This window comes from Galeopterus variegatus, unplaced genomic scaffold, assembly GCF_000696425.1.
Source record: "Galeopterus variegatus unplaced genomic scaffold, G_variegatus-3.0.2 Scaffold1919, whole genome shotgun sequence".
In the NCBI taxonomy this organism is placed as follows: domain Eukaryota; kingdom Metazoa; phylum Chordata; class Mammalia; order Dermoptera; family Cynocephalidae; genus Galeopterus; species Galeopterus variegatus.
In genome coordinates, this window is record NW_007728030.1 from 177,255 (window position 1) to 201,024 (window position 23,770).

General features: G+C 37.4%; 1 protein-coding gene and 1 non-coding gene across 2 annotated transcripts in view; one reads left to right on the top strand and one right to left on the bottom strand.

Moving 5' to 3' along the window:
• The window catches only part of TBC1D31 (TBC1 domain family, member 31), a 64,154-nt gene extending 40,812 nt beyond the window's left edge, over positions 1-23,342 (bottom strand). The window contains exons 1-7 of the mRNA XM_008579595.1: positions 23,225-23,342; positions 19,185-19,331; positions 15,560-15,675; positions 13,060-13,238; positions 7,682-7,833; positions 4,666-4,825; positions 2,197-2,397 (exon numbers count right to left, since the gene is read on the bottom strand). Of these exons, the coding sequence (XP_008577817.1) occupies positions 2,197-2,397; positions 4,666-4,825; positions 7,682-7,833; positions 13,060-13,238; positions 15,560-15,675; positions 19,185-19,331; positions 23,225-23,301 (1,032 nt within the window). The 5' untranslated portion in view covers positions 23,302-23,342. The remainder of the gene's footprint in view (positions 1-2,196; positions 2,398-4,665; positions 4,826-7,681; positions 7,834-13,059; positions 13,239-15,559; positions 15,676-19,184; positions 19,332-23,224) is intronic.
• Positions 8,500-8,573, top strand: TRNAT-GGU. The gene has a single exon. It is a non-coding gene; the product is annotated as a tRNA-Thr (tRNA).
• Positions 23,343-23,770: the final 428 nt, after the last annotated feature.

Consider the following 23,770-nt stretch of genomic DNA (forward strand, 5'->3'; position numbering starts at 1 on the left):
TCAACAAATAACAGCAGAGAGGAAATCAATGACTCACTCTTACCATGGTTTTTCTCAGATTGCTCCATGCCTTTATTAAGAAGGTTTAGCTAGTACAGTAAAATCGACTATTTGAAGAGGCTGAAAACTCTCTCATTAAGAGCAGATGATAATATACTACTAAATTTTTAAAATTTATGAATATATAATAGTAGATCGAATGTATATAAGTACATAACTATATATTATATATAAATACTTATAACAATATAAGCAAGAATAGCAGAGTATAAAACAATATGTTTAGGGGAAATGTATGCATACACACACACACACACACACACGTATATACATATAGTTGACTTCTCATTATTTGCAGTATTTCTATAAAGTCAGCATGAACACCAAGTTAGTGAATACTGAATGACAGCTCCTATGAGAAATACAGAGTTAGGTTTCTGGGATCCTCTGGTCACAACATTCTTGTCAACCAATCAATACATAACCTTGTTTTATGTTTGTTTCTGTCTAAAGACTCCTAATTTAATATATATTGTTGATTCATTATCATTGAACTCACAGCCAATAGAACAATAAGTAACTCCCAAATGAGTTTATCTAACACAGGTGTTTTCTCTATAAGGCACATCACGGCCTTCTTGTGCTTAGGAACACTAGACAGCATGGTAGCACTATGCTTGGAGGACGTTTTAAACAGCAAAATCATAATAAAAAGCCCCTAAATGCAAAAAATATGGCACTAAACAGACCACGAATAAAAAATACTTGTTTACAGGTTAAGAGCTAAAACAAGAAGGCAAGGCGAGGTGTTGTCTTATTCAAATTCAACTGGGAACAAGGGCATCAGGTGACTCAAAATTTTAGCAGCTGTGCACGTGTTTGTGAATGACTGTGAAAGCACTGCAAGTATTGATTTGGGGGATATTTATACAAATAAATTTTAGTGAGTAGGTAAATTCTCAAATACAAATTTACAAATAATAAAGAATGACTATATATACACTTACACACATAGAAAAAAGATGGGGAAAGTACACATCAAAATCATCTGAGGATGATGAGATTTTGAGTGATTTTTATTTATCTATTTGCTTATCTATATTTTTTGACTTTTTACTGCAATGAGACACTTATTACTTGTAAAAAAAGATAAGAAGACAAAAAGGAGGAAGCGCATAAAAAAGAACATTGCATTAAGAATCAGAACACCTGGACCTGCTAGGAACTAGCTGTGTCATTAGGCTGGGGCATGAACTCCTTCCACTGTGAAATGAGAGGGTGAGACCTGGTGATCAGCTAAGTCCCTGTTGGTGCCACCAAGGCACAATTCCAGACTGAGAAGGCTGCACACAGAAAATCTAACTTGTTACCTGGGGGAATTTTAGATAAACATAGAAAAGGAGTGGGGAGTGCATTTTAAATGAAATGAATAGTGTGTATGACAGATGCAGAAATAAGAATAGTATCTATAGAGGATAAGGAGGGAAGTTATAAGTATGTGGAAATAAGTTAGACAGGTAGACAAGATTAGAGAGGACACCAACAACCGTCTGGATTTAATTCAACAGGCAGAAGGAAGACAGCCACTAAACTACCACTATTTGAGAAATGATGATAAAAGCATTATTTTAGAAAAATGTTATATAGAAGGTGGAATGATGGGCAGGAGCAGGCGCTAAGGGCTCTGAATTTGGGATATTTTTAAAAATTATGATTATTCAGGAGAAATGAGGACCAATACAAGGATGGCTATTATGGAGATGAAGAATAGGCAGCACAAATATAGGTATTTCAAATTTAAGAAATTATATGACTTAGTATTTACTAGATTTAGGAAATAAAAGAATAGGAACAGTTATAGAGCTCCAAGCCATTGAGCCTACAAGATGGAAATAAAGGGTGAGACAGAAATGAAGAAACTAGGATTGAAGACCTCTTTTGGGAAGGAGATTATGAATGACACTTTGAATGAAATAGAGAATTCAAACAGAGATGTCCTTTAGAAAGGCAAAAATTTAGGAAGAGCATAGGTGAGAAATTAAGTTTGGAGATGTGGTTTTGGGAGTAAAAGCAACAAAATATCTTCAGAAAAATGGATAAACCCCAAGGAAGTTAGAAAATAGTAGCGCAACAATTTTATTCTTGACGACACAATAAGTGTTTTTAAAAACTGATGTTCATTACTTGATCACGTACCTTATTTATTTCCTGGGTTAAAGCTTGAACTGAATATATGTTCAAACTTCCATTTTCCATAATAGATGCGATGTACCGCCCATGTGGGCTAATTACTGATGAGCTAATTCCTTCATCAAGGCTTCCAATTTCAAAGAGAAGTTTACAAGTCTGTATATTGACAAATCTCATAATACCATCTTGACTTAGCACTCCAAGAACCTAAGAGTAGACAGAAACAATAAGTTCCTAAAAGCATCTGAAAGTCCAATGTCTGAAAGTCAAACTACATACACATATACATACATATGTATGTATTTTTTTGAGGGGGGGGGCAGCAGAGAAGATTCAATTCTTAGTGAGCCATTACATATTTATCTGAAAGTCAAACTACATACACATATACATACATATGTATGTATTTTTTTGAGGGGGGGGGGCAGCAGAGAAGATTCAATTCTTAGTGAGCCATTACATATTTTAAAATCACTAATTGTGGCTCATGTTGACTTGCCCTATTCAGGCTCAGATAAGCCTGGCTCTAACTAGAGCCAGTAAGGAATCCATGCTGGGGGACTATGGAAAGGTGACCTAAGAATCTTCCCTTCCTACAGGCAGGCCACATCCAGTGATAGCATACACAGGAGGCAGAGAAGATTAGACAGTGCTATGGTTTGAATGTTATCTCCCAAAAAGCATGTGCTGGGAACTTAATCCCCAATACAACAGTGTTGGGAGGTGGGGACTAATGAGAGGGGATCAGACCATGAGGGCTCTGCCCTCAAGAATGAATTAATATAGTTATCATGGGAGTGGGTTTGACATAAAAGGACAAACTCGGCACCCTGGCCCCTCCTCCCTCTCACATGTGTGATGCCTTCTGCTGTGTTATGATGTGGCAAGATCACTTGATTTTGGCCTTCCCAGCCTCCAGAATCCTGAGAAATAAACTTGCATTGTTTATAAATAACTCAGTCTGTGACATTCTGTTGTAGCAGCACAAAATGAACTAAGACAGACAGTTCCTAACATTTACCTCTTCACCAGCTATCAGAAGCAAGGAGGGTGGAGGTTTGTCTTCCTTTACCATTTCAGTAGATTAATCAATGTTAACATCAGCTCTGCTGCCCCCACACAAACCTGTGACTTCTGGTGCGGCTGCCCACTGTCTGCATGTTTTCAGCCACCGTAACTAACATTTGGGGAGTGGACAAGAGAGTTTGTAAGATGCAAGGGTAGTGGAGGGGTAAGAGGGAAGCTAGTCTTTTTAAGGGGAAAATTTAAAAAATTTTAACTCATATATAATTTGACAAATTAAAAACATGTAGGGCTGGCTGCTTAGCTTAGTTGGTTAGAGCATGGTGCTGATAACACCAAGGATGGGGGTTTGGATCCCCATACCGGCCAGCTGCAAAACAAAGCCAAAAAAGACGTAACAAAAAATTTAAGCAAATAAACCCCTCTGCTGCCTTGTCTAGACACAGGTTCTTTTCCCAGTGCCAGTGGCTGGTAAGCAGTGATTGCCTGCGATGTTGATGTTGCTTATTATAATAACAGACTGGTTTTAAAAAACCCTGTGAAACACTATGCAGCTGTAAAAAGGAAAGAAGTTCTAAACTGATACAGAAAAATTTCCAAATTAAGAAAAAAAGGTGCAAGGCTGCATAAAATAGTGGGAAAAACATAAACACTATATACAATAAGAAGGGCTATGAGGGAAGGGGTGAATAACGAGACAAATGGGAGAGAGGAGTGAGAGACATTATGCCTTTTTATATGTTTCATGTTTTTTCAACCATGTAAACATACTACCTATTTGAAAAACTTAACAAAAATAGATATGATACATATATACACACATACATATATATGTAAAACATATATCTAATTTGTTAAAGTGTGAGATCCATGACAGTAAATTTAAAATAAGGAAGTTAAGGTTTGACTCTACTCAACTCCTGAGGAAAGTGAGGGGGAAAAGAGAAGTACTTTGTAAACTAAGGAAAGACACAAATAAAACATGGTTCACAGAAGTGAGGCAACCAGTTACAGTAAATAAAACAGTGCAATAAAGTGAGAAAATTTTAGTTCTAGTCCCACCTTTAATCCTTATAATTAACAGCAGTGCAGACAAGTCACTTAACGTTTCTAAGCTTTCATGTCATAATCTGTAAAATGGGGAGAATACCTTTCCTGCCTATGCTGAAAAAATTAAGGATAAAATGAAAAATAACTTCTTAAAGCACCCTGCAAACCATAAAGTACAAAATAAATTTAAAGCACATTGATTTTATAAAAATTATAAATTATCTGTAATTAAAAAAAAACATAAGACTAAAAATTTTTTTCAATTTTAGACTCTTCACAAAAATAATATTTTTGCAATGTCAAATTCTTGTAACAGGGCATAAGTTAAAAAGAGGTAATATAGTTCAGAAATTTATGTGATCTTTCTCAAAAAGCACAAACTCCTACATTTATGTTACTAACCTGATTAGAACCAGCATCAAAACTATCAGGAAGAAATTCCAGATGGCGAATGGCTCGAACTTTAGTAGGCATCTGGATAATTCTAAAGAGCTGTGCAGCTTCCAAGCACCACAAATGAAGATGATTTGATTTGCCTCCAGCAGCCAGGATCCGGCCATCTCTATGTAATAAAAAGGTGATACAGTAAGACTAGCTGAATTGTTTATAGTAGCAGTGTCCAATAGAACTTTCTGTGGTGATAAAAATGCTCTATATCTACTCTGTCCAATATGGTCACCACTAGCCACATGTGATTACTGAGCACATGAAATGTGGCTAGTGCTGAGAAAATTAATTTTACATTTTATTTAATTTTTATTAAATAGTCACATGCATAACTCAGGTTTATGGTATATATATATCTTTACCTATTTTGCTAAGGTACCAGCTTAACAACTTAACAAACATTTGTTTAATGACTTGATGGGAGGTTTTCTGAGTAACATTTGTATTTTATTGCATAATCTCAAAGTCACTTACCAATATCCAACTTACTATACTTTACACACAACTATACAGCATTGGTAGTGCATTGCTATATGAAAAAACAAAAAAGCCCAAACTTTTTTGCTATTCAAAGAAAGCTACTTTATGTTTATAAGGTACAAAAAGAGTAAGTTGTATTGACTTGTAAGGCTGTTGCTCAACAAAGACTTCTAAAGTGTCTACTATAAGCCCGGTGTCATTCCAGGAGCCAGGGACACACTAGTGAGCAAGTCAGGTAAGACTGAACAGGTCAGGTAATCCTGCTCTTTTCTTACGAGATTTTCAGTCTAGAGAAAGGCAAACAAATAAACAAATGAACCTGATCCCAGCTGGTGAGAATGATAAAACGAGGTGATGAAAGCTGGGAAAGGAGGAATATCTGCTGCCTAACTGAAATGAATAGGCCAGTCATGGGACGATTTGGAGGAAGAATTCCATGCTGGTCAGTATTCTAGACTGGCCAGTACAAAAGTGCTGAGAAAGGAATAAGGTTAATATATGAGAAAAAGTAAGAAGCCACACTCAAGTGTGGCTGCAGTAGAGTAAGAGGAAGGAAGTGAGATGAAGGAGGAGAGGGAGGCCGAGGCCAGATGACAGGAGGCCTCACGGAATATGCTGGGGAATTTGGATTCTACTCCAAGTACACTGGAAAGCCTTTGAAGGGGTTGAATAGGAAAGTGACACGATCTGACTTAATGATTAACAAAGACCAAACTATCTGTTGTGCAGAGCTTGATTTTAGTAAATAAGATTGAAAACTGGGAGACCAAATAAGGAGGCTACTATAGTAGTACGAAAGAGACTAGGGTAATACCCGCACAAATTGACAAAAAAATTGACCAATTCAATATGCAGTTTGGTAGAATTGATGGTATTTACTGATCACCTAGGAGAAGAGGGTGAGAGAAAAGAGGAATTAACACTTACTTCCCAGCTCTTTCCACTGAAAAAGCTAGAAACAATGATTGGCCCAATCAATGAGGAAGTACCACTAGTGTCCAGATTAGGGTCTCAAACTATTTCCCACTAAAATGAACCCAGACTCTTTAGAGAGAGAGCTGATTCCAGGCTTGGGGCAGGAAATGTACAAGATAAACTTGGAACATCTTGTCATACCAGAAAGCATGAAAGCTATTATGAACAACTGGGGTTGTAGCAAAAGCATTCAAAAATCCAACTTGAAGAGGATACCACTGGTCAAAAGATGAGAGAACTACAGCATCCCTACAAACAACAGCTACAGTGGACTAAAACATGTCAACTATGTAAAATCCATGAGTTTACAAGTATTAAAGATAAAAAACTTCATGTGCCACCTTTGAAAGACGTCAATAAACCAATTCACTACTTTGAAAACTGGCTTAAGAAAAAAGAAAGGGACATCACACGTTTATCCTGCCTTTCCTTTACAAACTAAACATCAAAGTCACCAAAGAGTTGATGAGAGGAAGTTTCTTTCTTTTTTGGCAGCTGGCCGGCACAGGGATCGAACTCTGGACTTTGGTGTTATCAGCACCACGCCCTAACTGACTGAGCTAACTGGCAGCCTGAGAGTAGGTTTCCTTCTATAGAAGATATCTACTTAATAAGTGAAGAAGGAATGATAGAATTAGAATAGCACCATTTTGCAAACCTCTAATGCAATACTTGATCTAGGTAATGATCATCAATGGTTATTCATACCACAAGAGAAAAGTGTTCTATGTTGCTCCTGATAAAAATACACAAACTACCTATAGTGCCTTCTTGACCTTGAATCAGATCAAGCCTCCAGTTTTTAGGAGATACAGGTATAACCAGCATACAGAAAATATAGATGACAGAGGATCGTATTAAACAACACCACATGGACACAAAGAGCAAAATCCAGAATACAGAAAACTCTATAGGAGAGATGACTAGTTCTTCAACACATAAAGTATAAGAAAACAATAAAAAAGAGAGATATATCAGTCAAACACAATGTATAAACCTTGTTTTGCTTCTGACTGAACAAATCAATCATAAAAAACAGGTATTAGACAAATCAGGGAAATTTGAACACTGATTAGATATATGACAATATTAAGAAATTCTTGTTAATTTTTAAAAAGTGTGATAATACCATGGTTATGTTTCAAAGCGGGCCCTTATTTTTCTGAGCTATGCACTGAAATATTTATAGATGAAGTGATATGCTTGGACTTTGCTTCAAAACAATGTGGTAGAGAAGTAGGCAGAGTTATAGATAAAAATAGGAGTGGCCATTAGTTGATGATTATTGTCACTGATGAGAGTACTCAGGGGTTCATGCACTTTTCTATTTTTTTGCATATTTGAAATTTTGCACAAAAAAGTTAAAAAAAAAAAGTCTGCAGACCACATCTAAATTTGAAGGAAACTTTTTCTTATATGACAAGAAGATACTGAATGAAAGTTGAATGAAAATTTGTAATTTTTCACCAAAAATTAAATTAAAAAAAAATTCTCAGTGTCTTAAAATGCACGTTACCTGGTTACAGCAAACACTCTGTATAATATACTAGAGCTTTCAGGTGGAGCTGGCAATTGATATTTGCAAAAAAGAGTATCACATTCCCAGGCAAAGATGGAATTATCCTTAAAACAGCTCAGGATGGTATTACTCAAAGGTAGAAAGAAAACCTAAAGAGGGAGAGAAAAAGTTATTTTTCACATAAGGTTTGAATAGACCTCTTTAAATTTAAAATTACATAGGTAGTAAGTTTTTTAAAAATTATCTCTTCTTAAACTGAAGACAAATATACTTATATGACAAGGGAAAATACCAATGTTTCATAAACTACCGTAAACTAAAAGGAAAAGGTAAATCCCTTCAAATAAAAAATAGGTGACTATAATGATTAGGCAATTCACAAAATTATAAATAACGATTTTAAAAATTTCACTTTACATTAAAAGATTCAAATGAAAATGAGAGACAATTTTGAGTATCAAATTTGTCTAAAAATAATGCACATAACATATATACATATACAAAGTATATATATATATATATATATATATATATATACACACACACACACACACACACTAACATACTTACAAACTATATACTAGTATAAACAGTATATTAAATACTACTAATTAGTGTTAAAAAATACTAAATGTTAGTGAAGTATAGAGAAAGGGCACTGTTATATACTACTGCTAGGAGTAAAATTGATTAAAGATACTCCATAACATGTCTCAACAGCTGTAAAATATATCTCTCCTAAACTAGTGGGTTTACTTCTAAGAATTAGTCCCTTGGGAATGATTGGCAAAGGATTTTAAGATAAACGTAGGGCTGGCCAGTTAGCTCAGTTGGTTAGAGTGTGGTGCTGGTAACACCAATGTCCAAGGTTTAATTCCTGTACTGGCCAGCTGCAAAAAAAAAAAAAAAAGATAAATGTGTTTTAATGTATGTAAAGCATTATTTATAAGAGTAAAAAGTTGAAAATGCATATATGATCATATTTTATTAGAGATTCAATTTATTTAATGGACAACTGAGTGAAATTAATTGACAGCAAAGTTAAAAACGTCATCATTTTATTCTCTCAATTTCCATTTTTCTATTACATAAGCACTAAACAATGCTTCCTTTTGATAATAGAAAATTTTAATTAAAATTGACCAACATGTTCTCATAAAAGCTTCAAAGGTCTCAAATATGATATTGCATGTCATATGTACAAAATATACACATATGTAATATACCGCGGAACACACTGGTTAATTAAAATAATCTACTTAAGATTAATGCCAATATAACACAATAAAAGATGTTAACTAAGCTACATCAGATGCTCATAAATCAGGCAAGGGCCTGATCCAGCTCCTTGCTTTTGCCCTTGGCTCACTTTGCTAAAGTCAATCTCTGGTAGATCTTTTGCTAACAAGTTCACTGTGTTAGGAAGATCTATAATATAAAGGACTTACAGAAAGAATCTGCAATGAACACATTATAATCTATAATGAATGCATTAAAACACTGTTTCAAACCTGATGTCAAAAAGTGACTTACGTAAATTCTTATTATAATTAGCAGTCATTTTTCTAGAAAAGTAATAAAGTTTATTCCTACTGGGAGAAGCAAAAGCTTAACAGTTAATGAGCATCAACTGCTATTTTAGGTAAATAGCTGTGATAGATTATTGCCTGCATGATTATTCATTACTAGATTTGTGATTTTAATTGCCAGATTTTAATGATTACAAAATCGTTCCTAATGAATCATGTTATTATTATTTAGATAGTATCATCTCTTGACAAACATAAAAAACTTAGGAAAAACTTCAAAAACATTAACAAAATGTACTTTTGGGGGTTTGGGTTCAAGAATGGGGCCAGTTTTTCCTTGTAAAATATGAAAATCCTAAGCTTTCCAATTAAGTTTTCAGAGGTATGTGAGCTCTTTTAAAGAGTTCAGGATAATAATATTAGCAAGTTGAGGTCAAATGCACAATTTAGCAGAAATTTACTGAGTGCCATTGTACACAGAGACTGGATTAAGTTCAGTAACACATTCTTTATTAAATGTTTTCTAATATCCATCACAGTCTTTTCCAGTACCTACTGAACCACGGTAATCACAAATCCCAGGATTTATTTCAAAATCTCTAACTAAAGAACCGAATATCCTCCCTCCAAGTGTCAACAAAGGAATCAAAATTTACTAATTTGAAAAGTTGTAACCGGTTCACCTGAGAAGCAATATGGTATAATGGAATGGCTTTGGAGTAAGACAGGTTTGTCTTCAAACAGCAATTCTCTTATAAGCTATGTGACACTGGACAAGCTATTTAATGTTTCTGAACTTCAATTTCCCCTCTGGTGAAATAGGGATAATAGTATTTACCTCTTAGAATTATCAAACATAAAAATAACTATATAAAGTGCTAGGTACATTGTAGGTACTCAACAACTGGTATCTATAACTACCAGCATTAGTTAATGCTAGTACTACATATAAAAATCAGTGGAAAGGGGTTAGAGTGGTAGGTTCTTTAAAAACACTTTGAAATCAAAGACCCATAGTTCCTTATCTAAAACCCTTGGGGTCAGAGGTATTTCAGAATTATCTCCGATTTTAGAAAGGTGATATGACACATATTATTCTATAACATTATGTAGAATCCCCAGGGGACCTGGGGCAACACCACATACTCTTATTACTATTTCAGCCTCATGTCAATTCAGTTCAGATTTTTCTGCCAAATGAATTCAGGTCAAATCATATTTTGCCACTGAGTTATTCAAACACTTTTGGGTTTTTGAATTGTTAATAAGGGATTGTGCACCCATATAATATAGTCCAAAAGGAAAATAATACAGTTACCTTAAAGCTTTTTAAGAACATATCTAATTGCATTGAAACAATCCCATAACAGAGCTCAATAATAATAACAACAATAACAGAAATAGCAGCCGCCATGAGTACTACGCTATGTGCTCTGCATAGATTAACAGATTCAATGCTGAAATCAATCTTGAGGTAGGTACTATTACTATTTTCATCTTACACATAAGGTAGATAGCTTGTCAAAGTGTTTAAGACGAATCTACTCAAGTGCTTAGATTTAACTTTTAGTTTACAAGAAATGCGGAGAAAAACAAGTTAAACAACAATTATGAAACAGTAAGACAAATCCAAAATATGGGGCATTTTCCAAGACAACTGCCCTGGTCTCTCCAAAAAATTAATGTCATGGAAAAAAAAAGTGGGAGTCTGTTTTAGATTAAAAGAGCCATCATAAAATGAGCGCCATAGCAGAAGAGCCAAAGAAAGTCACTTCAAGGATCTCATGTGTCATCAAAATAACTAAATAAAAGTTCTATTTTAAATACTGAATCAGACACTGGAATAAAAATATAGGTTTAGTAAAAATTTGATAATAATTAAAGTTTTACTTTAAGATTATGTTATAGTTATTTCCTATTTCAACAGCGTAAGCCAGGAGTGGTAACCATCTGGCCCACCTCCAGTTTTTGTATAGTCCAGGAGCTAAGAATGGTCTTTACATTTTAAAATAGTTACACTTAAATGGTTATATAATTTTGCTCTTGGACTGCAAAGCCTAAAATATTTACTATCTGGTCCTTTAAGAAAAAGTTTGCTGGTAACTTATAGACTAAGGAGTTCTATTACTTCAGAACAATATATTTATATACAAACATCACACTATGTATACATTTGCCACATTTAACTTTATTCTTATACTACTAACATCTGGAGTCCTATTTTTTAAACTAAAATGTCTAATTGACCAAGCAAGATTAGTATTGGCAACTATCCAGTATATACTAATTTTAATTTCACAGTAAAAAGAACAGATGGTTTTTGTGTCATTGTTTTATAACTCTGTTTCCATTATGGGTTCAACTCCCAATGCTCTCTTCTTTGGCATTTAAAATTCAATTTAAGTAATAAAGCAACTGAAGAAAAGACCTACTAAGACATTTGGCCTAAATCCCTAATGAATAAGCTGGCTACAACTTTTATCTCTTTTTAATTATTAAAGGCACCCTAAAGAACTCTGGGATTTCCATGGAGACTACAAAATAAATTTTGGCTGCTCATGTTAATAACCAAGAAATTAAAAGCAATACTGCACGTACAATATAACCTGAAGCAAAATAATTAATCATATGGGAGACTTGGATACTCCTGAAGATAGTATTTAGCTAATCAAATAGAAAAAAAAATTAGGGCCGGCCCGGTGGCGCACTGCGCTAGTGCGCCGCTTGGGAAGCGCGGCTGCGCTCCCGCTGAGGGTTCGGATCCCACATACAGACCGGTTCCCGCTCACTGGCTGAGAGAGGCGCGGGGGCAGCACCGAGGGTTGCGATCCCGTTGCCGGTCCCGGTCCGGTACGGGGGCGACACTGAGGGTTGTGATCCGTTGCCGGACACGGGAAAAAAAAAAAAAAAGAAAAAGAAAAAAAAATTAAACCTTAAAAGCAAAAGAAATGGATTTTTTTTTTAAAAAGGTAGTATATTTATACAATGAAATACTAATTAGCAATAAGAAAGAACCACTGATAACATACAATATGGACAAATCTCAAGAATATTATGCCAAGTGAAAAAAGCCTTACATAAACCATTACTGAATAGTTATTTGTATAAAATTTTAGAACAGGCAAAAACAGTTATGATGCAAGACATCATAGCAGGGCTTATCCAGGGAGGGTTATGTATGATGGGACTTTCTGGGATGATGGTAATAAGTCTGCCCAGGTTACATAGGTGTATACATTTGTCAAACTTAACAAATGAATACTTAATACTTTTTCATTTCACTGCATTTAAATTTTACATCAACAAATATTGAACCATAGTTAATTAAATAGAGGCTTAAGTACCTATGGGGAAGTACAGTGATGGCTGTAATTTACTTTAAGACAGACACACAAAGAATTAATGAACAAAGGGACAGAAAGAGTACAGTAAAGGATAGTATAGTGACATGTTAATGGCAGAATCTAGATGCTGGGTATATACAAGTTCATTGTGAAATTCTTAGAAATCTACTGTATGTTTGAAATTTTTCATAACAAAATGTTGGGGGCTTAAAAATTAAAACAAAACCAATAAACTAAACAAAAACTATCACCTTATGAGAGCTGAAGTTACACAGCTATATTAAAGAAAAAAAACAGTAAGTTATAAACTATAGCTACAGGCAACACCTTTAATTGTGTTGGCCACTTAGGTTTGCTTGTTGCTGATTTACGAGAACATAGCTATGTGGGATAAAGTGAATTGTTACTCTTATATCATCTATAATCCTGCTGACCAAATACCAGTCCAAGAAGCACGACAGGCAAAGACACTCCCCAACCCCACCCCTCCACCCCCACTGACCTTCTGTATACCCACAGACTGGCGAATATTCAGCTTTCTTTTCCTCTGAAAGGTATCCAAATCCCATAGTTGTGCTGTGTCAGAAGAGGTAGTGATGGCATATTTCCCTGATGCATGCACAGAGATTGAAAATACTGATGACTCATGTCCTCTCATCCAGCTAACTAGCTCCTTAGTGACTATGGTAAAAAGTAAAATTGTTACAAAGATAAAACACTATACATCTATATACATCTAAATATAACACTATATAGAAACAATATACATGCATGAACTAATTAAAAAAAAAAAAAAAAAAAAAAAAAAAAAGATAACGTAGTGAGTTTTTCATAAAGCTAAATTTAAAGTACTACTCTTTGATCTAGTATTATGTCCCTCCAAGTTTCACTATGTTGAGAGAAAAATCCCTTGTTTTATGAAATAAAATCATATTTTTTCCAATGTCAATTAGCAAAATCAAAAGTTGACAAATTATGTGGGTCAACAATGCAAAAGTCTAGGAACCACAAAAAGAATCCAGGAGAGACTACTCAGAAACAGCAAGAAAGACAGGAAGAGACCAAGAGAGGTAATAGTATGAAAACTAAGAAGGACTCCTGAAGTAACCCAAGCATTAAATGCTGTTGAGAAGTAGGACGAAAGGTATAAAGAGGATTTAAACATCAGGGGTTACTAACGACCTTGGAGAAAGAAGTCTCAGTAAGGAGAGGTGGGGGAGCAAGAGTCAGAACTCACCAATGGATGCTGTGAAGAAGTAGGATTTGGCACAGAAGGGAAAGAAAGAGGGAGGTAGTTGGGGAGTCAGGGAGGTGGAGAGAGCATCTAGGGAAGGAGCTTCATGGGGCGCGGGGTTCAATAAAACAGAAGAAACTGTAGACAGAACTAAGAAGAGAGAAGAAGAGAATTGTAGAAGCTATGGAAAACAGGTGAGTATAAAGACTTAGTTTTTAGAATTTTTGTCACAGCAGTGCTTGTAATACCGAAAATTGGAAAACAGTTTAAAAGTCCAACAACAGGTCACAGGATAAATAATTACGGTACCGTAAACATCTAAACAGCAGAATACTAAGTATTGATTTTAAATATACTATATAGATTTTTAATGAAGTAAAATGATTCTACAAAAAAAATACATAAAACAGTTATATATTTGATATAATATTTTTTAAAGTATATACATAGAAAACAGACTGGGAAGGTAGAGCCCCATTAAGAAAATACTGACTGTGTCTCTGGGCATTATTGAAGGATGACCGTTTTTTCTTTGTCTGCAGAGTGAGAGTGTAGTATAGTGATTAAGAGCAGGGACTCTGCAGCCAGACCACCTAAGCTGGAATCCTGGCTCCACTAATTACAAGCTGTGTAACCTTGCTCAAGTTACCTCTGTGCTTTAGTTTCCTCATCCTCAAAATGGAGATAGTAACAGTATCTATCTCCATGGATTATTATGATGATTAAAATTAATATGTATAAAGTCTTAGAACAGTACCTGGCAAAGAGTAAACACTATTTAAGTGTTAACTATCACCATTATGACTGTTATTATTATTTATATATCTTTCTAAATATAACACATCAATCACTTCAATAAAAAATAGTTTTTTTAAAGAGAAAGACGTTTAGCCCACAGAACTCTACATTCCCCATTAAAAAAAATATAATACAGTATAAGATAAACAGGTTATATTTTTTTTAAAAAGTATTGTACACATGTAGGGAATCTGGCCTTCAAAGAGCAGTCTGGCCTCTGTCCAGGCTCCTGGGAGGTAACCTCTAAACCCCTGGAATTTCCCAAGTGATAGAAGTACCTTTGTTATTCATGGTGGGTCCCTCAGACCATACCAGATAGCTTATGCAAAGGGGAAGATTTGGGGTGGGGGATGGCGATGCCAGAAACTTTAACAATGTGATTAAAAGGTTGGGTCTCTGGGCCAAGTGTTATTAGCCTACTCTCTCTGGTGGGGAGAAGGGCTGGCAGTTGAATTCAACAATGTGGGCAATAATTCAATCAATCATGCCTACAGAATGGAGCCTCAATAAAATCTCTTGACACCAAAGCTTGGATGAACTTCCTGGGTTAGCAATACTTGGTGCAGACTGCCACACATTGACACTGGGAGGGTAACCTGGGAGGATAACGCATCCCTGAGGACAATGAAAACTTCCCTTTTGGAAGCCTCCTGGATGCCACTCTGTGTCTCTTCCTTTGGCTGATTCTAATTTGTATCATTTCATTATATTAAAACTGTAATAGTAAGTATAGTGCTGTTCTGAGTTCTAGAGAATTATCAAACCTGACGGTAGTTGGGGAACCCTGAATTTGTAGTCAACTGATCTGAAGTGAGGATGGTCCTGGGACCCCCAAGCTTGTGGGTGGTGTCTGAAGTAAGGGAAGTCTTGTGGGAACTGCTCCCTCAAACTGTACAGATTGGTAAACTCCTTGCAGTACTTCAGTCTATATTTTATACTATTTCAAAAGACAAATAGGAGGACTTCTTACCTGCATCAAAACATTTAATAGAATAATCAGCTAATGCCACAAGGAATTCAGACTTCCTACGAAGATTAAAGGCCAGAGCTGTGCAAGCTTGTGCTGTTCGTTGAACAAGATTAAACCTATTAAGAGACCACTGCATTAGTATCAGAAATTCTTCAAATAATCATAAATTTCATGTTGGAGGAGTTGTTAGAGATGAAGAAAATGAAACCTAGAAAAATAAGCTACTATTTTGGTAGGGCAAAAATAGATTATGAAGGGTGCTATGTGCCGTAGTAAGGAGTCTGGATTTTACTCACACAGAATGGAAGGCCATTGTCAGTTTTTAAGCATAGCAGAATCACGATCAGGTACATATTTAGGAAGACAATTCTGGCAGCAAAGGCCAATGGGTGGAGGGACAAAGAAGAAAAGATCATGAAGAAAGCTACTACAGAGAATCTCAACCAGAGATATGGGTGCAAAACAGAAAGGACGAATAGGTTTCAGAAGTTAGATGGAAAGAGACTTGGTAAACATGGGGTGAAGGAGGAGGAATCAGGAATTCCTCACATGTAAAATGAAGATAAGAATATATATAAGGCTGTTGTGATGAGTAAATGAAATAATACACGTTGTGTGCTTAGCAGAGTACTTGGCACATAGCTAGAGTTTAATTTACAAAAAAAACAAAAAATTAAGCTTTTGAGCTTAGGCAAAAGAGAAAGTTTGGGGTAGGAAATAATAAGTCCGGTTTTAAATATATTGCGTTTAAGGCCCTTGTAAAACATCTAGACCCATGCTGTCCAAAAGAAATATAATGTGAGCTACATGGGTAGTATACAATTTCCAGGAGCCACATTAAAAAAGCAGAAAGAAACAGGTAAAATTAATCTTAATAACATTTTACTAACTCAATATGTACCTAAAATATTATCATTTCAACATTTAATCAATAAAAAAATTACTGATATTTTACATTCTTTTTTTTTTTTTTAAGTACTAAATCTCCAAAATCCAGTGTATATTTAAATTTTATACTTACAAAATATCTTAGTTTGGACTAGCCACCTTTCAGGGCTAAAGAGCCACATGCAGCTAGTGGCTGTTTGAGAGCCCAATCTGGAAGACGATTTCTAGTAGGTAATAGAAGTTGATCTGAGTCAACAGTGTTTATGTGGCAGCTGAAGCCTGAGGCATAGTGGTGATGACATTATCAAAGAGGGTAGCTGGAATGTGGAAGGAAGCAGGCCAAGGACAGATGCCTGGGTAGGGCAGCACCAAAGGAGTAGGCACTGGAAGAAGAGTCAGCAAAACAAGAGAAAAAATGATCAGAGAGGTGGAAAAATCAGCAGAGTTGTACCATGAAGTCAAAGAAAAAAATGCCAGGGAGGAGAGAAAGACAAGAGCACTTAGTGTTTTAGTAAAATGAGAATTGAAAAGAGATCATTGGGGGCCAGCCTGTGGCTCACTTGGGAGAATCTGGTTCTGATAACACCAAGGCCATGGGTTCAGATCCCTATATAGGTATGGCTGGTTAGCTCACTTGGGAGAGTGTGGTACTGACAACACTAAGTCAAGGGTTAAGATCCCCTTACCGGTCATCTTAAAAAAAAAAAAAAAGAGATCATTGGATTGGTCAGTGAGAAAGATTTTAAGGGAGCCCAATACAGGGCTTTATAATAAGTCTGATTTCACATCTTGGCTCTGCCACTTACTGCTCAGCTCAGTTTAGAATGTTTATAGTGAAGAGTGGCAGAATATGCCACCCCAAAATATGCTACTTTGACATACGTATTATTTTGAGCTGAAGGCAACTGAGAAGCAGGTACAAGAAAAGATCTCTGCCCTCCCCCTATTTACCTAAAAGTTTACATACATTTGCATAAACTCAGTAAGGTGTCCTTCCTTCCATTTCCCCCAGGAAGGACAAAGCATGATCACTGGAGATAACTATAGACTCTAATCATCCTAGAGATTACACTGGAGGAATCTATATAACAAATCTGACTAATTAGCCTTTATCTATCATTAATTTCCCATATATTTGCCTTCCCACAATTTGCTGCCCCTTCTTCCTTTGTCTTGTCACCGCTAAAAATTTATTCTTTGTTGAGTGTGCTATATTAAGCCAGAGTCTAAGCCACCTCTTGAGTTATTCATTTCTAGGTACTCCCAGGTGTTACATTGTGATACATGTTAATAATTTGTTTTTCTCTTGTTAATCTGTCTTTTGTTACAGGTGCCCCAGATGAGAACTTAGAAGGGCAGAAGGAAAATTACTTTTTCTCTCTTACAATAGATAGAGAAAGAGGACAACGGACAAAATAAGAATGAAACACTCGTGGTGCAAAGTTCCATGGGAGGCTACAGAAGATAGGGACCAGCACTGGAAGAAATTAAGATTACCTATCTTTGTGAATAAGGTGACAAAGAGGTATGGATGCTTGAACTTACAGATATATTTGAGATACATTTAAGGCTATATGTGGATATATATTTGAGGCTGCAGTGGGCGAGGAGAAAGAGAAGCTTGAAGGTGTCTATTTTCTCACGAATTAGGAGGCCAGGCAATTGAAGTAAGAGTAGGATCAAACACAAGAAGACAAGAAGATTGGTAAAGTATTACAATACTCAGTGAAGAATGGGAAGAGTGGATGACAGTAGATAAGCAAATGGAGTGATAAGAATCACTGACGTTGAAGTTCATTATTCTGTAGTGGAATCAATCAACAATTGTTTTTATTTTGTAGAGCAGCAGGGACAAAGAAAAGACAGTTGTACTGATTTAAGATTGGAAATTGGCAGGGTAGGTTAGGCAAGATTAAAGGGTGGGAGAATTGGGACCATTACTTTTTTTTAGTAAAGAGCAGAAACAATGATTAACAGATTTCTACCTAATAAATCACAGATAAATAAATCATATAAGATCTCTTCTTTTTCTTAACTATTTGAGAATGTTACCAATCCAATTCCACATGGTTCATTCTAGTTTTCTCCTTTTCCACATTTGTAAGTTCTTTTTGCAACAGTGAGAAACCTGGCCCTCATTATCCCTAATATATTTACTTATCTGATCAAAGCCCCCTATATTAAACTTCCTGTCACTGTCCCATTCCCCATGCAGATACCCTGACTCTCTTGCTGGGCCACTACAGCTCTACCTCCCACCCAGCGCTACTGCATGGATACCTACCTTAATCAATGCCACCTAATTGATTTTGGACTAAATTGTTCCACAAGGGAAGAAAAGAGGAAGAGGAAAGAAGAGTGAAGATCAATTCTTTAAAATTCTTAGATCTAGTACATCATAACAATAATGTACAAAGGAAATTGTGTTCTTTCTAAATTGCCTAATGAAGTACCAGAAATTAACTGACAAATTAACAATAACAAATTTTTAAATTTAAGAAAAAACAAGCTAGTAGAGATACTGTTAAAACTAGCACTTTAATTCTCTAAAAAAATTGAACAATAATCTTTCTGTCCTTCCCTACTTTCTTCCTTCAGCACTTGTGAGTGTTTTGCAAGGTACATGAAACACAGTACAACTTAAATCTTTCTTTGTGAATAATGAATAGCAAGTACTAAAATAATCAGTGAATTAATAACTTATTAAATAAGGTAAATATTGAAAGTATCTGCTTACCTGTTTCCACACAAGTCAAAAACATAGATATTTCCCTGATGGTCCCCAGCAATTAAGCAATCTCCTGAACCATCAAAAGCCACATTCAAAAATCGCAAAACTTTTGGATGGTACTCAGAAGTGTTGTGAATGATGTTCACTATAATTCTGTCAAGAAAAAATTAAATTATGTCAAGTATTTGTTGATATTGTGAAAAATATGGCTTTTATAGGGTACTTTAGTAATTTTGAAGGCTTTTTGCCTACCCATTCCATGCTCTCCTCCTACTGCTACCCCTTTTATCCCCTAGAGTTCATCTTATAAGGATTTCTGATAACAGTTCAGAAAGTTCATTATCAAGCAGCTACCGTTCACTTACTCATCAAATATGTACGTGAAAACTCACTACGTGCCTGACAATGAACAAACCAGGCGCTAAGAATAACTGATAGAAATGATCCCTGCTCTCATGGAGCTTACAGTTAAGTGGTAAAAACAGACATTAAATAAACAAACATACGCATAAACAGATTAATAAATTGTGATTAAGTTATAGACCACGGGGTATGAGGTTTTGCTCTTGTGATACAGAATGTTACAAAATGAATTAAGTGTATATAAGGTTTATTTTCATTTCTAATATATGCACCATAATACCCTGGCAGGTGAGCTCAATAAGGAGAGGGACCACACTACTTGCTCATTACTGTATCCCAGTACCTAATCTTGTACCTGGCCTACAATGCATGACAGGCACTCAAAATATGCCTGCTGAATGAACCAATGCTTTAAGAAGTCATTCCTTCAAAACCCACATTAATCACACTTCTATTCAAAAGATTAAGAAAGGAAGTTTATTTTTCAATATTATTATTATTATTTATTTATTTTTTGACAACTGGTATAGGGATCTGAACCTTGACCTTGGTGTTACGACACCTTTCTCTAACCAACTGAGCTAACTAGCCAGCCTATTTTTCAATATTATTCTATAGAAACATAAGGAACAATTAAAATGCTAAATGAAAATCAAAACATTCTAACCTTAGATTTTAACCAGCCGATACATACACACATGTGCACATGCGCGCACACACACACAATTAAAAGAAATAACGGAAGGAAAGAAAAAGAAAAACCTACACATAGGGAAAGCAGATGAATACACCCAAATATTAACAATAGTCTGTAGGTAATAGGAATATAGGTGATTTTTCCACTTCTTCCTACTTTTCTATCTTTTATATATAAAGATCAGAATAATCACTTTCTTCATCGCAACAACAGTTTTTTTTTTTTTGTCTTTTTCGTGACCGGTAAGGGGATCGCAACCCTTGGCTTGGTGTTGCCCGCACCGCGCTCAGCCAGTGAGTGCACAGGCCATTCCTATATAGGATCCGAACTGCGGCGGGAGTGTCACTGCGCTCCCAGCGCTGCACTCTCCCGAGTGTGCCACGGGGTCAGCCCACAACAATAGTTTTTAATCACAAAAATTTTATCTTTATTGGCTGTTTGTGAATTTTTGAATTTTAATATTAAACGTCTATCTTCCTCATTACTTCCGCATGCTAAATTGAATTAAGTGGATTAAACATTTTATTCACATTTATCTTCACATTACATAAGGCTTTTCAGACTCATTGAGGAAAACAGCAAAATTCTTACACTGCTTATTTTTATCTAGTCCCCAAGGGATTAAAATCACAAAAATAAACATACTGAAATGACAAGCAATCATATCAAAATGTTCCTTGGTAACCAAATTCTGACAGCAAATGACTTTTTCCTCTAGTCTTTTCTTCTACAAAATTTACAGGTTGGGCATCCCTAATCCAAAAATCTGATTTCTGGGCCGAGCCCATGGTGCACTAGGGAGAGTGCGGCGCTGGGAGTGCAGTGGCACTCCCGCTGCCGGTTCGGATCCTATATAGGGATGACCGGTGCGCTCACAGCGCTCACTGGCTGAGCACGGTGCGGCTGGTCTCAAAAAGGACAAAATAAATAAATAAATAAATAAAAACTGATTTCTGAACTCCCCCAAAATCCAAAACTTTTTGAGTGTTGACATGACACCACAAGTGGAAATTTCTGCACCCGACCTCATGTGGCGGATTCCAGTCGAAACTTTGTTTCAGGGGCCGGCCCGGTGGCGCACTGCTACAGTGCGCCGCTTGGGAGCGCGGTGGCGCTCCCGCCGAGGGTTCTGATCCCACATACAGACCGGTTCCCGTGAGCGAGGTGTGGGAGCAACACCAAGGGTTGCGATCCCATTGCCGGTCCCGGTCTGGTACGGGCGCGACACTGAGGGTTGCGATCCGTTGCCGGACACAAAAAAAAAAAAAAAAAAAAAAAAAAAAAAGGAGATTTCCCTGTTTTGTGAACATCATAGAGTGTGCTTACACAAACCTATATAGTATAGCTTACTATATACCTAGGCTACATGGTATAGCCATTATAATTCTTAGGGGACCACTGCAGTGTATGCAGTCCATCATTGACCAAAACATCCTTATGTGGCGCATGACTGTGTTTATTTGGAACAAGTTCCTTTCAATCGCTCACAGGATGCCTGACAGAGTTCTTCAGTTCCTAAACATAAGAACATCAAATATTTACTGAGCATGAAATGTGTAAGACAACCATGTCTTGTAAGTGGGATTATCCCACTTACAGTCTTAGTGATTAACTTGCCCATGGTCACAGAGCTAGTAAAGGGACATTCCAACTAAATCCATCTGACTTCACAGTTAGTACTCTTTGCCTCTCTCAACACCATAAACAATGGGCTTTAATGAACAAAAAGAAGGCTATGTTCTAGTGGAAGAAGCAAACAATAAGGACATTTGAACAACGAACCATTTTCTTTCAATTTTGAATCGTGCATGTACATCAAGATATTTTGCAACAGCAAGAAGGAGAATTAAGATAGGTTGGCTATAACTTTTAGAACATTTAGAGAATACCAGAAATAGGGGTGATATTTACACAAATTCCAAATGAAAATGAAAAACCTGTAGAATCCCTACTTTAGACAAAAATTTTAATTCAATGCAGTCGATGAGACAGCAGCATCGATAAAGAGGACTGACAGCAGCCGGAAACCAAACAAGATGTTGCTAGCTAGTACAACATCTAGCCTTGAACTTTGGGCATACATGGTAAGCACTTAAAATCTGTTGATCTGCCGACCAGCAGCCAAAGCATCAACAGAAAAATCACTATAACAAGAAACACACACAAACAAGAACTCAAGCGATGCAGCAAAGTCCGTGAAATCCTAGAGAATTAGAAGCAATAAGATCACTCGGTGTGTAGCAACTGGAACCCAAATGGCACCCCTGTGGGGCAAAGTCACACAAGAGAGGCTGAGCCTCAAACAGGACGGGTAATTGAGAAATGAATGAAAGGCAGTGCTGGCCGTACTAGACGCCCCCCCCCCCCCGTAGAGTGTAACCACCTGTCCCTAACATACACGCCAATATGTAAACTTTGGAGAATCCGAAGTTTGTTTTGTTCCACGGCTGTCCCCCGGCGCTTAGAAGCGTCCCTGGCACACAGTAGGCGCTCGACAAACAGGTGCTGAATGCATGCGTGTCTGAGTACACACGATGATTTAAGGAAGGGGTGGAAGTGGACTGCTCTCCTTCCCCTGCACCCCACCTTCAGCTCCTTTCCAGCCGCGACAGTTAAACACTCACTGAGCACTTACCACGTGGCAGGGACACGATGGTAATGAAAGCAGGCGAGTCCGGGCTCTCACCGGAAGCGCAGGTTCCCTTCCACGAACCCGGGACACGCCCGCCTCCCGCTCCACGCAGCCCCAGACAGACCCCCGCTACCGGGCTCAGAACCCGGAAGGGCGTCTCTGCGGATCGTGGTGTCCGGAGCCACCTGCTCCTCCTGAGGTCACCCAACCCCATGCCGCGGGGCAGGGGCAAAGCCAGCACCCGGGCCCCGGCCCCTGCATCCCTTCCCGAGACGGCCTCCCTCAAACTCCTCTCCGCAGACGCCGACCCGCCCCTCGCCGCCTCCATCCTCCTCCACAGCCCGCGGCCTTTACCCGTCCCGAGTGGCCGGGGAAGGCTTGCGATGCCATATCTTGCCGCTCTCTTTGTTGCCCAGGTCCGTGGTCTGCATGTCGAAGCCCACCCGCGACCGCCGCGGGCCTGGTGGGTAACCGTCCCGGCACCTTCCCGGCGGGCCCCGCGCTCCCGGCCCGGGAAATTGGAGGGCCGGCCGCGGCCGCGCGGGTTCCCGTGGACGGTACCAACCGCGCACGGGACCCAATTGGAAGGCGGATCCCTCCCACTCTGGACAATGGAATCGGCCGGCAACCTTCTCTTAGACTCCGCCCCAGGACCCAACGCCTTCTGGGAATCGTAGTTTTCTGCGGGCGGATCATGGACGCGAGGAATCCTCCTGGGAATTCTGCCCTCTAGGAGCCTCCCCGGGTTTTAGGCTCCCAGCAGGGTCAATGAGAGTGATTTTCTCCTGTGGTCCCTGCATTCCGTTCTAAACTGCCTTTAGGGATGAAGGGATCGTATAGAGACAACTAATGCATTGAGAATTGAAGGGTTCCTTTCATAGAACTTTCAGGCTCGAAAGA